Source organism: Bombina bombina, chromosome 3 (genome assembly GCF_027579735.1).
Source record: "Bombina bombina isolate aBomBom1 chromosome 3, aBomBom1.pri, whole genome shotgun sequence".
Lineage (NCBI taxonomy): Eukaryota > Metazoa > Chordata > Amphibia > Anura > Bombinatoridae > Bombina > Bombina bombina.
Window position 1 is genome coordinate 89,058,932 of NC_069501.1, and position 15,065 is coordinate 89,073,996.

Sequence of the window (15,065 nt, forward strand, 5' to 3'; positions counted from 1 at the left end):
GTATTTATTTTAGCTAGGTAGTTATTAAATAGTTAATAACTATTTAATAACTATTCTACCTAGTTAAAATAAATACAAACTTGCCTGTAAAATAAAAATAAACCCTAAGCTAGATACAATGTAACTATTAGTTATATTGTAGCTAGTTTAGTGTTTATTTTATGGGTAAGTATTTAGTTTTAAATAGGAATAATGTAGTTAATGATAAGAATTTTCTTTAGATTTATTTAAACTATATTTAAGTTAAGGGGTGTTAGGGTTAGGGTTAGACTTAAATTTAGGGGTTAATAACTTTAATATAGTGGCGGCGACATTGGGGGCGGCAGATTAGAGGTTACTAAATGTAGGTAGGTGGCGTCAATGTTAGGCGCGACAGATTAGGGGTTAATAATATTTAACTAATGTTTGCAATGTGGGAGTGCGGCGGTTTAGGGGTTAATATGTTTATTATAGTGGCGGCGACGTTAGAGGCGGCAGCTTAGGGGTTAATAAATAGTATGTAGGTGTCGGCGATGATGGGGGCAGCAGATTAGGGGTTAATACATATAATGTAGGTGGTGGCGGTGTCCGGAGCGGCAGATTAGGGGTTAATAAATATAATGTAGTTATTAATAAGTGTAAGATTAGGGGTGTTTAGACTCAGGTTTATGTTAGGGTGTTAGGTGTAAACATAAATTTTATTTCCCAATAGGAATCAATGGGGCTGTGTTAAGGAGCTTTACACTGCTTTTTTGCAGGTGTTAGACTTTTTCTCAACCGGCTCTCCCCGTTGATTCCTATGGGAAAATCGTGCACGAGCACGTACGACCAGCTCACCGCTGACTTAAGCAGCACTGGTATTGGAGCTGCGGTAATGAGCAAAATGTTGCTCAATGCTCACTTCTTGTCTTTTAACGCCGGGTTTCTGAAAACTCGTAATACCAGCGCTGTAGGAAAGTGAGCAGTGAAACAAAACTGCTCGTTGGCACCGCATAGCCTCTAATGCAAAGCTTGCAATCTAGGCCTCTATATTTGCCTTGCTTCTTTTTTTACTATGTCACATTTTCTACCATATCCAAAACCATTTACATTTCTCTCTGAACCTCACAGCTGTTTTCTCTTGCAAACTTTCCGCCTAGGAGCCCACCTCCTTACCTACTGGCTGCTTTTTTCTTCTCTGCATCTTTTTTTTCCAGTTACAGTATATTTGTTATATTAGCGGACCCCACATTTGTTTTACTCATTTTCTCAGATTTGTTAGACTACTCTACTGGCTCATTAGGATAATTGTTGTTTGCCTGTTCAGTGGTCCCCAATGGGACTCCCCATTCTAATCCATGGTAATTCCTTTGCCAATTGCTTAAAAATTGTGAGCCTTTCCAGTACATTTCCAAACCCCATATCCCACTTATCTAACACTTTCATCAAGCAGTGAAGGCACAATATCACATAATATTATGCATGGGGGTTGGAGTATTTAGAATTATCTAAAAACACCTTTCAGGAAGCTATTTTGTGTTTTTTTATTTTAATTCTTTATTTACTTAAAACTTAATGTTGGCTTGTTTCAAATGATATATCTTCCGTGTTCCAACACCTTTTTCTTTTCACATGGTAGTTCAGATGTATAGGAATAAGAGTCATGGACTACAGATTACCTAAAAGGGATTTGATTGGTTAAACCCTAAATTTTATTTTATGCTTCTAACAAGAATAACAAGCCTATTGCTGCCTTTGCATCTGCTGCAGATATCCCCCCCCCCCATATCCTTATTTTGACTCCAGTGTTACTAACCCAATCCACTGGAAAACTAGCCCAGATAGCACTTTGTTACTGAGTGTAGTGGCACCCAGCTTTTGATTGGTTGTAACCCTCTCAGCTTGCGGGAGTTTGAGAAAAACACACTTCAGTGTTGGGTTGCCTGTGAATCAGATAAATATCTATACACAGGGGTAATAATAAGGATATAAGGGACACTGGAAAAACTGCAAAGGCAGCAATAGGATTATTTTTATGAAGCATAATAAGCACAACAATTAAACGTTTAGTGTCCCCTTAAATCTTGCTTTTGTTTTATCAGTTTAAATGGACACTAAACTCAAGAAAATGTACATCATGCTTATAATTAAATAGACATGAAACCCAATTTTTTTTTTGTTTAAAGGTTTAGAAAGAGCATGCAATTTTAAATAGCTTTTCAATTTACTTCTTTTATCTAATTTGCTACCTTCTTTTGATATCCTTTGTTGAAAAGCATATCTAGATAGGCTCAATAGCTGTCGATTGGTGGCTACACAAAGATGCCTCGTGTGATTGGCTCACCCATGTACATGGTTATTTCTTCAACAAAGGATATTTAAAGAATGAAGCAAAATAGATAACAGAAGTAAATTTGAATCTTGTTTAAAACTGTATTTTTTATCTAAATCACAAAAGAAGAATTTTGGGTTTCAAGTCCCTTTAAATACGTCAGCTATGTCAAATTAAAGGAAAAGGGTTATGTTAAAACTGTTTGAATTGATGAATGTTTATCCACAACTAAAACCATAAGATATATACCTCGTTGATTGAAACTCTCACACTGTTGGTTGACCAGAACACACAGTTACCTCTACAAATAAAAAGAGAAGGAGTTTTATTCAGCACAGGAATTTTCAAAGACACAACATTTTACAATACACAAGGAAAATAAATATGCGTATGTTATATTCTGGTCTGGCGCATGCATTTTTTATCGAGTGTATACTTGTATTTATCAAGTTGCATTAACTTTATAATAAAGATTCAGATTCAAATACAAGAACCACTGCACAGTTTTAAGATGAAAAGAAATCTCTTTTTAGTTGACAAACTCATAACAGTAGGCCCCTGAATACTCTAAGGGTAAAAGCTTGACGCTTTAAAGACTGATAGCTAAATATAAAACCCAGCGATGAATGTAAGAAAATCACTTTTATCTCTTAGGGCCTCTGACATGTTTAATGTCGTTTTAATGCAATTGTCCACTTCAAATGCGTGTCATAAAAATGCCAACTTAGATTACTGCACTTATTTCAGTACTGCTCGTTTTCCCTCGTTGTTGCCGCAGAAAATATTATGCTTCAAATCAACATGAGACATTTTTATCCTTTTATTTTGTTATTACACGTTCCTTTGAATGTGTCTATCTATTGGCCCTGTGTGGAGAATCTGCAGCCCTCAGACCTACATTATACACTGGTGACATCTTTCACCTTTGCAGGTGAAATTTATCTTGATAGTCAAGCTTCATATACCATTCTAATAGATTGCTATAATTATTCATTACCATAAACTCTGGATGAGCAGGAAATACCATACAAATATCACAGATACATCAACATAAGTATACACGTAATGCAAACATTTAATGCTGCCTGGCAGAACTCACGCTTATTTATTGGTGGATACTGGAAAGTGACGTCTCATGTTTTTCTGGGTTTTTTTTGCTCAGCACAGGAGTATCAGAAATGTTATAGAAAAACAGTAATACATTGTTATATTCCCTCATTTAGGTGCTAAAAAATATCTTACTGCCCTTTTAAGCTTTCTCAGAGATCTCCTTGATTTATTTTCTTGCTGCTATAGGGCTTGATTATAAGTGGAGTGCAAAATATCTCTTGTGTGCTGGTATTACAAGTATATAGCAATGCGAATGCGAGCTCACGTTCGCATTGCTAGGATGCATTGTGCTCACGAGAGCGCGCTTCCATAGGCTCCTATGGGAGCCTCATTCTGATGCTGTCTGAGACATCATCAGAACCTTGCACAGAGAAGGGGGAAAGTAGCGCAGCGATGGGCAGCATTTTAAAATATATATGTATAAGAATATATACATATATATTTATGTGTTTATATGTGAATATGCCCATATTAATATATATGTACTGTATATAGGCAGTTCCCATAGACCGCAATGTAAAGACACTTTTTCGGTGCCGTTTTTTCTAACACTTCACTCCCACTAACTGTAGACCCCTAAAATTGTTGAGTACAGTAATTTTTTATTTAAAAAAAAATTATACAGCGCTCGCAGTAGCAATAACCAGCCACTTGTAATGGCTGGTTAATTATCATGCATCCGCAAATTTGCCCATTTGCGGGTGCACAATAATTTAGTGCTCCACTTGTAACCTAGCCCATGGTGTTTAAAAATGGTCTAAAACATCTTCTCAATCTATTCCAAATTATAAAGTGTTAATAATAAACAATTCCTTGGGGCTGATATGATAACAGATATTACAATGAGCAAAACCTGTTTTGGACCTTAAAGGTTTACATTAACATTTATAAACTGCTTTTTAAATGTGATATTTGTTTTTGATTCACTGTTGGTCAGTAGAATTTGAGGGGATAGAAACAAATTGACCTATTTATAAAGGTTATTGTTACTATAGCATTGCTATATTGAGGTATTTTGATGTGTTTGTTTGTTTGTTGGGGGCAGAGGCAAACTGGTTGTTAGGTAGTTTTAGGGCATAATTTGAAAAGTAATTTATTTCCATTTACTGTATGGATATGTTAAGGCAGATGCTATATAAGGACAGATGGGAAAATGCATCTGTTCAAGGGTATGTGGATGCAGAAGAGTGGATTAGATGAAGTGATGGATGGACAGCATATGGCAGATATCCAGTCCAACTGCTAAATTACCTGTATCAATTATTGTATATTTTCAGAGATAGTGAAAGGTTAGGCATAGTTCTAAATCTTTGGTACTTTCCAGGATACAATTTATATTAATAAAGTCTCAATGTGAAGCTTTAAATGCTTTCAACATTTCATACTTTAAACAATTCATACATTTTATTGGTTTTACTGTTAACGTTTTCACTGTTCAACCTTTCAATGCAAGCATCCTGGTCAAATGCCTATGTCAAACACTGACTCTCAGAACAGTGCCTTAGAATCAGTGCAGCAGTAACAATGTTAGAACTAAACAATGTAGATCCTAAAAGTATAGTGATAGACCTCTTAACGCCAGCCCTGTTTTACAAATAACATTAAAAATGCACATGCTGTGTAAGTAAATCTCAATGTTAGAGTTGATAAATAATTGGCTACGATTTCACCTGTGTTCAAGGGACATTCATATTCAGGGCCAAATTTTAACTGGAGCCCTAACGGATACGCACAATCGAAAAGGAGTTTATCGTGGGTGTTTTGAGCGTGTTGGGTTTCTCACTCATATTATAAGTTTAAAGTAAATGCGATTGCTTGAGCACAATTTAAGTTAACGTGCTCCACGCTGTGGTTAACTGTTTGTCAAAACAAAAAAGTGTCACAAAACACATCAAAAATAAATTACAAAGTACAGTTACAGTCACAATAACACTATCAATAAACATTATTAAAAAAATATTGGACAAAAAAGTTTTAAAGGCTCAAAGATAGGCAAAGGGCTTAAACATTGAGATACATATACATAGATATACATAACTAAATATGTATATGTATGTATATATATTATGTATTTACAGACATAAATACATATGTACACACATATAGACATATATATGAGTGCACTGGAGCCCTTTGATGTCAAGTAGAGGAAAACATGAAAAATCATATTTAAGCAATATTAATTTTTAATAAAATGTTTAACTCTGTATTTACTGTAAATATTTCACATTCCAATGTTTATATACCTATAAATAATCATGTATATACATATGTATAAATAAATATTTTACCCCAAAAAATTATATATATATGAATAAAGAGAACTCTGGTATATGAAGAATATTGGAATGTGAGTATTAATATTTTCATGTTGGATTAGCGCACTTTAATATGCAATCATGTTTGCGCACGAGTAGGGTGTTAGTTCCCCCCCACACACACACACACTTTTCTTGCTCCATTGACTTCTTTGAGGGAATATGGATGGGCGAATGTTTTGCAACATTCGAAAAATGAAACAAATTTTAACACATTCGTTTATTCGAATCCAATTCGAATGTTTACATAACATTCGATTTTCGAATGTTCGGTTTCGAATTTTACGATTGCATTCAAAAATATTAATTTCAAAAAATTCGAATTTATATTTGTAATAGTATTTCTAATGCTTTCTTTAAATGTAATATTTGAATTATGCAATATTATATATAGAAACATTCTAAATGATATATTTGTATCTATTATGTATCAATTTACTAGATTCCCTACCACATGAACTATTGAACTTCTGAATAGTATTTGTTAAATAGAATGTTAAATTCAAAATTTCGAATGTGGACATTCGATCTAATTATAAACTTTCAAATTCGAAAGTGACATTAGAAAACTGTAAATAGCATTCGATTATAGAATTTTTAAAAATATTCGTTCTTATCAACATTTGGATTTATAATTCGAATTTCGGTAATAACATTCGTTCTAACATTCGAATTCGGAAATTTGCACATTCGCCCATCCCTATGGGGAAATATGTTAACGAGCGCAATATTCGAAGTTTGGCTTTTTGCGCACATCGGGTTTGCACTTGTGTGCAAAAACAGTACTTTGAATTTGTAATACAAGTGCTACCCAACACACCCAAAAAGCTTACTTCTTGCGGAGTTAGCTCATGAGCAGGAGCGTTAACTACCACTCCACTTGTAATCTGGCCTTTAGATGGTAAATATACTAACATTAAATACGATCCGTTTCAGGAAACAAAAATATTGTGCGCTTTGACCATAAACCCTGCCAAACACAGAATCCACCCCTTTCTGATGGATAATTGCTAGCACAAAATTGTTAGAGAATTTAGTGTTGCTTAAGGCAAGGGTTATCATAACCTTACCAAATATTTTTGTTTAATAATAACAAATGTCAAAACCACAATCTATGGGACATCTCCCAATACAAATTCTTAAAAGCTCTTTAAAAATGTTTTATAATTTTTATAAATAAAGGTAAACCACTTTAAAAAAAAATACAATACATAAAATAATTATAAGACAGTTAAAAATATCAAGTCACTGTTAAACCTGCAACTGAAAATATTGTCATCAAAGGATGGAAAAGTTAATCCTTAATATTACAGGTATGCTTCAAAAATGATTCTGGCTCAAACAAACTTTCTAAAGTCATATACTCTGCAAAACAACTCCACAAAAAGAAAGTAAGCTAACTTAAAGGGACAGTCAGGTTAAATAAAATTTTCATGATTCAGATACAGCATGTCATTTTAAACAACTTTCCAATTTACTTTGATTAAAAAAAAATGTGCACAGTCTTTTATAGTTACAATTTTTGAGTCACCAGATCCTACTGAGCATGTGCAAGAATTCACAGGCTATACGTATATGCATTTGTGATTGGCTGATTGCTATCACATGGTACAAGGGTAGTGGAAATATACATAACTTTGAAATTTTTTATAAAAAAATCTACTACTCATTTGAAGTTCAGACTAAGTGCTATTGTCTTATCTTACATTTGTTGATTATGCAAATCTAATGTGTTGACTGGTCCTTTAAGATCCATATAGTCTAACATGTCAGAATTCAGTTTGTGAATCACATGTCTCTCCTTAGCTCTCTCCGTCCTTCAGTATTACCCGGAGTGCCTTCTTCATCACCCCAAGGGGCATGTAACCAAGAACGTGTAACTTATTCAAACACCACCTGTATTGAAGTGCCTCCTTATTTATTATACTTGGGGCACTCCCTTTGCTAGAACTCCACAGGAGGATACTTTGTAGTTATTTATTCAAATATACATGAAGGTTATCTGGTGCTATATACTGATTGTATTTATCTATTTTATCATATGTTTTACATTCATTTTTAAAATACCACATTCTTATTACTTATTTATAAAATATTTTACCAGGAAGGATACATTGAGATTTCTCTCGTTTACAAGTATGTCCTGGGTCATTATTATTATAACATTATTCCCCCCCCCCCTTCTTCCAAAATCTTCAACACCCATTTTTCTATAACTGTTGATAATTCCATCATTATCCCAACCTCACATGCCCGATGTCTTGGGGGTTAACATTTGACTCAGATCTTTCTTTCACTCCTCACATTCAATCTTTGGCCAATTCCTGCCGCTTCCGCCTTAAAAACATCAATTCAACATTTCCTCACACAAGACACAAATAAGATTTGAATCCCCTCTCTCATACTTTCCAGCCTTGACTACTGTAACTCCATCCTCTCTGGTCTCCCTAGCTGGGTTCTAGCTTCTTTACAATCCATAATAATTGCCTCTGCAGGGTCATCTAACTTCGCTGGCTTCCTCAAGCCTCCAGAATAAAACACAATTAATACAAGTTGTGTTTGAAAGAGTTATCTGCTGTCTTGGTATCACTGAAAGAGGGAGAGAGTCAAAGTAGACATTCTTACTAATACACTGAAATCTGACCGGATGAATCTTAATTAAAGTACTTTACTATAGACGGTTACTCATCATTCTTTTGTTGGATTATTTTCCTATGGAAAGTTTATTCTCACCAGTGTAGTTTTTGAAAGATACCAGCAATTTTAAAGGGACAGTAAAGTCAAAATTAAACTTGAATGCATTAATAGAACCAGTCATTTTTGCCAACTTTCCAATTTACTTCTATTATCAATTGTGCTTAGTTCTCTTGGTATCCTTTGTTAAATAGTAATCCTATATGAGCTCAGGAGTGTGCACGTGTCTTTAGCTATCTGGCAGCAATGTTTGCAACAATAATTTTAGCAATGTTATACATTGTTGCAAAAACTGCTGCCAGACTGTTTAATACATGTGCACACTCCTGAGTTCCTATCAGCCTACATTTAGCTTCATTGTCCTTTTAAGGATTAACTTATCTATCCTTTGTGGACAATATTTTTGATTGCAGGTTTGACACAGACTTGATATTTTAACTTTTTCTTTTTAACTATTTCATTAATATTTTAAGGGGGTTGCCTGTATTCATGAAATTGAAAAAAAAAACAACAAAAAAAACTTCATGGCGTGGGGTAGAGACAGTTCATGGCGTGGGGTAGAGCGTTCTAGAGGACAGGAGCAGCATGTGATAAGTTTTGGAGGTGAGAGATGGACGTAGAGATAATAGGAGTGGAGAGACTAAGGTAAGATGTTGATAGAAGAGGATGGGTTGGGGAGTATTTAGAGTAGAGAGAAAGGAAATATAGTCGGGAGTGAGGATGTTGAGAGTCAATACTTTGATTTTGTATTCTAGAGTGTATGGGGAGCCAGTGTAGTGCCTTGAGACCCTCACAGGTGACTAGTTTGCACTCTATAAGTACCCAATAGATAGATAGATGGATAGATAGATAGATAGATAGATAGATAGATAGATAGTGTAGAGACTGGCAGACTGGAACAACTGATGTAGATTGGTGACTTAGGTAGATGATTCTAAGCATTCATAAAAGATTGGAGGGGGTGGGGCTGTGTTTGGGAAGGCCATTAAGAAGAAGAATGAAGTATTCAATGCGTGACAAAATGAGGGAATACCTTAGTATTCTTGTATTTTCTTATGTAAGGAAAGATTGGATTCTGGAAATGTTGCTCAAGATGGCACAGCAGGATTTGGTGAGTGCTTCTATATGTAGAGTTAATGTGAGTCCAGAGTCAAGTGTGACCCCAAGACAGCAGACCCGGGGTGAGGTGTTGAGAATAGAGTCTCCAGCTGTAGGAGGAATGTCAGATGTGGGATGTCTCGGAGAGTGAGGAATAAGCAGCAGCTCAGTTTTAGACAGATTGAGTTGGAGGTAGTGTGAGGACATCCATGAGGATAATGTAGAGAGACGGTTAGTAATCTGGTTTAGTAAAGAGGAAGAGATAGCAGAAGAGGAAAGATAGATTTAGGTATCATCAGAACCCAAAGGAGGATATAAGTTTTCCAAGGGAGGATGTATAGAGGGAAAACATCAAGAGACCCAAGACAAAGCCTTGAGGGACTCCTACGGAGAGAGGCAAAGGATCAGGGGATGTGCTGTTAAAGGAAACTGAAAGCGAGCTGTTTACAGTTATATTATTTATATCACAGTACACTATTTATATCACAGTACACTATTTATATCACAGTTATATTATTTATATCACAGTACACTATTTATATCACAGTACACTATTTATATCACAGTACATTATTTATATCACAGTACACTATTTATATCACAGTACACTATTTATATCACAGTTATATTATTTATATCACAGTACACTATTTATATCACAGTACACTATTTATATCACAGTACATTATTTATATCACAGTACCCTATTTATATCACAGTACACTATTTATATCACAGAACCCTATTTATATCACAGTACACTATTTATATCACAGTACCCTATTTATATCACAGTACACTATTTATATCACAGTACATTATTTATATCACAGTACCCTATTTATATCACAGTACACTATTTATATCACAGTACCCTATTTATATCACAGTACACTATTTATATCACAGTACATTATTTATATCACAGCACACTATTTATATCACAGTACCCTATTTATATCACAGTACACTATTTATATCACAGTACATTATTTATATCACAGTACACTATTTATATAACAGTACACTATTTATATCACAGTTATATTATTTATATCACACTACACTATTTATATCACAGTACCCTATTTATATCACAGTACACTATTTATATCACAGTGCATTATTTATATCACAGTACACTATTTATATCACAGTACACTATTTATATCACAGTTATATTATTTATATCACAGTACACTATTTATATCACAGTACATTATTTATATCACAGTACACTATTTATATCACAGTACCCTATTTATATCACAGTACCCTATTTATATCACAGTACACTATTTATATCACAGTACATTATTTATATCACAGTACCCTATTTATATCACAGTACCCTATTTATATCACAGTACCCTATTTATATCACAGTACACTATTTATATCACAGTACATTATTTATATCACAGTACCCTATTTATATCACAGTACACTATTTATATCACAGTACATTATTTATATCACAGTACCCTATTTATATCACAGTACATTATTTATATCACAGTACCCTATTTATATCACAGTACATTATTTATATCACAGTACACTATTTATATCACAGTACACTATTTATATCACAGTACACTATTTATATCACATTACATTATTTATATCACAGTACACTATTTATATCACAGTACAATATTTATATCTCAGTACACTATTTATATCACAGTACACTATTTATATCACAGTTATATTATTTATATCACAGTACACTATTTATATCACAGTACATTATTTATATCACAGTACACTATTTATATCACAGTACATTATTTATATCACAGTACACTATTTATATCACAGTACACAATTTATATCACAGTACATTATTTATATCACAGTACCCTATTTATATCACAGTACACTAACTTATTTATATCACAGTACACTATTTATATCACAGTACACTAACTTATTTCTATCACAGTACGCTGTTTATATCACAGTACACTATTTAGATCACAGTACACTATTTTTATCAGTTATATTATTTATATCACAGTACATTATTTATATCACAGTACACTATTTATATCACAGTACCCTATTTATATCACAGTACACTAATTATATCACAGTACATTATTTATATCACAGTACACTATTTATATCACAGTTATATTATTTATATCACAGTACATTATTTATATCACAGTACACTAATTATATCACAGTACATTATTTATATCACAGTACCCTATTTATATCACAGTACCCTATTTATATCACAGTACATTATTTATATCACAGTACCCTATTTATATCACAGTACCCTATTTATATCACAGTACACTATTTATATCACAGTTATATTATTTATATCACAGTACACTATTTATATCACAGTACATTATTTATATCACAGTACACTATTTATATCACAGTACCCTATTTATATCACAGTACCCAATTTATATCACAGTACCCTATTTATATCACAGTACACTATTTATATCACAGTTATATTATTTATATCACAGTACCCTATTTATATCACAGTTATATTATTTATATCACAGTACACTATTTATATCACAGTTATATTATTTATATCACAGTACCCTATTTATATCACAGTACACTATTTATATCACAGTTATATTATTTATATCACAGTACACTATTTATATCACAGTACATTATTTATATCACAGTACACTATTTATATCACAGTACCCTATTTATATCACAGTACACTATTTATATCACAGTACACTAACTTATTTATATCACAGTACACTATTTATATCACAGTACACTAACTTATTTATATCACAGTACATTATTTATATCACAGTACACTATTTATATCACAGTACCCTATTTATATCACAGTACACTATTTATATCACAGTACACTAACTTATTTATATCACAGTACACTAACTTATTTATATCACAGTACACTATTTATATCACAGTACACTAACTTATTTATATCACAGTACACTGTTTATATCACAGTTATATTATTTATATCACAGTACACTATTTATATCACAGTACACTATTTATAAATATTAAAATATAGTTTTTGCATAAAAATAGGTTACTTATACATATGCAGTGGCATTTTTTAAAGGGACATAAAACCCTACATTTTTCTTTCATGATTCAGATAGAGTATACCATTTTAAATAACTTTTCAATTGACTTCTATTATCAAATGTGATTCATTCTCTTGCTATCCTTTGTTGAAGAGTAAAACCTATGAATGCCTTTCAACAAAGGATACAAATAGAACAAAGCAAATTAGATATAGAAATAAATTGGAAAGTAACTTAAAATTGCATGCTCTTCTTATTCAATCAAGTTTTATTGTGTCCAATGTGTCTAAGACAACATTTAAGTTACAAAGACCTTAATCATGTCTGAGTACTGCTGTCTTTTCATGTGTATTCTACTACTGGGCTATAGTGCAGGCCTTGGAAGCTTTGCACTCATTATCATAACACAGGTGTTGGATATATTTGCAATATGTAACCTATAATTGGTAAGAACTGGTTAAAACCATTAGAATAACAGATTTGAAAGATCCTCCATGCTTGATCACATATGAGATAATTATATTGACTGGTGAACACATCTTTACTCAAGTAGGGATTGCAGTAGAGCTCTTTAAATGAGAAGTAGATTGTAAAGCCACAACAGCTACTATATAATTGTATATGTATATATATTTACACCTCTAAGCATAGCTATTTATTCTATTGGTATGTGTTCCCTTAGTCATGACTGATTGTGATTGTAATTCCTTTAATTTATGATTTTTGTTTCCTGTGAGGTAGTAACGGGACACCCAGTCTAGTAATGATTGATGGGCGAAGAAGCATCTACAGCAATGGAAGTTTTATCATTCGCACTGTTAAAGCAGAGGATTCTGGGTACTATAGTTGTATTGCCACTAACAGCTGGGGATCTGATGAAATTGTGCTTAATCTGCAAGTTCAAGGTAAAACTCTAATACTATTTTTCATATGCAACATAATCCATCACACTGTTATTGCTATAAGGGTAGTGGTAGACAACCCTACTTCTCAAGACATATAGTGGTAGGTTCCAGTCTTGGTACTAGTTGCGTCTTATAACAAAATTGCCCACTCACTGAAAACTGCTCAGTACTTAAAACAGTATTCCAATTCCACCACATCTCAAGTCATTGGGCCGATTATCACAACTCGCTGCATTGAAAGAAATCATGAAGAAACAATTTTTTAGCATTATTTTGTAATGTATGTGTTGCTCTTTCGCATCCAAAACCCTACGTAGCTGTCAAACTAAAATGTGCCTTTCTAAAAGTGTTTTGAAGAATCTTTCAGTGCTGACTTGTTAGTGACTTTAGCCGTATTAAACAATCTCGTCAGACCAGACTTCTGTTATATTTTATTGTAATAGCTGTGGTTTCCTACATTTAACTGAATCTGTCCTTTTGCATCTTTATTCATGCTGGAAGTCATGGATCTTCAGCTTCATAGCCTAAAGAATGTGGCTTTTTTCTCTTGATGGATTACCTCAATATTCATGATCAACTTTTTCATTTGGTGTAGAATGATGACAATTAATAGTATTTTTTCAAATTCCTGATTAAGTAACTAACCAATGTGAGTTAAAAGTGGACAGGCTTTGTGTTAAAACTGAGTCACCAGAAACCACTGACCACAAAACAAATAGATTACATAATTCTAATATCCAGGACAAATCTTTTTAATCTCCATTGGTTGATTGCTTAACCAATCAAATAATAGCAAGATGTCATAAACTAAGTTGTATTTTTCTACAAGGATCATTTAGGGATGAAGAAGAGTACTTCAAAAGGCCATGGCCTGAAGATACTTAAGCTGAATGGAATAGGGTTATATTAGGAAACTTTCTAGCAACAGGGATTTTGCACTGGGCAAGTGGTAGGGAAGCCATTTGGGTGGGAAGTTTTGACAATGAAGGATGTTTTTCTTTAAAATCCTGTTTTTGTGATACATTTTAATTGTGATGAGTCCATGTTAAACAATCTGGCATGGTCTGAAATAAGTGCCGATATGACTTAACTATGGTGTGAATTATAAAAAGGCTGAATGGATCAGGTTAACCCAATCAGTATAGACAAAGGAAAATACTGGAATCTAACCAAAAAGCAGGCTAGGATTCAAGGACTTACCTGTCTAAGTGCCTAGTATGTTGCCTCATTTGGGGTAATAATAGGGCTTAGCCTTCCTCATTACATTTATAGATAGCATTAAAGGGACAGTATACTGTAAAATAGTTTTTCCCTTAATGTGTTTACAATTGCTTTTTTTACGAACTGCAGAGTAAAAAATGTATGAAAATTAGCTGTTTAGGCTTATTTGTGTATATTAAAGCTCTGATTTTGTGTTTTGAAGCCACAACCTAATAAAATGGGTTGAGCTTGTAGGTATAATCCGATCTCATTACTGTATCACATTGTGCACATATACCTGCTTCTTTATCTTATATCTGTCCATAAAACAATCACCAGTACTTTGAGAGAACAATGGAAAATCAACATTTTATTACCTTAT

At 33.2% G+C, this 15,065-nt stretch overlaps 1 protein-coding gene across 1 annotated transcript in view; it reads left to right on the forward strand.

The window, feature by feature from the left end:
• Positions 1 to 15,065, forward strand: part of DSCAM (DS cell adhesion molecule) — a 717,945-nt gene that overhangs the window by 513,951 nt on the left and 188,929 nt on the right. Inside the window, exon 22 of the mRNA XM_053705914.1 lies at positions 13,320 to 13,483. Within this exon, the coding sequence (XP_053561889.1) occupies positions 13,320 to 13,483 (164 nt within the window). The remainder of the gene's footprint in view (positions 1 to 13,319; positions 13,484 to 15,065) is intronic.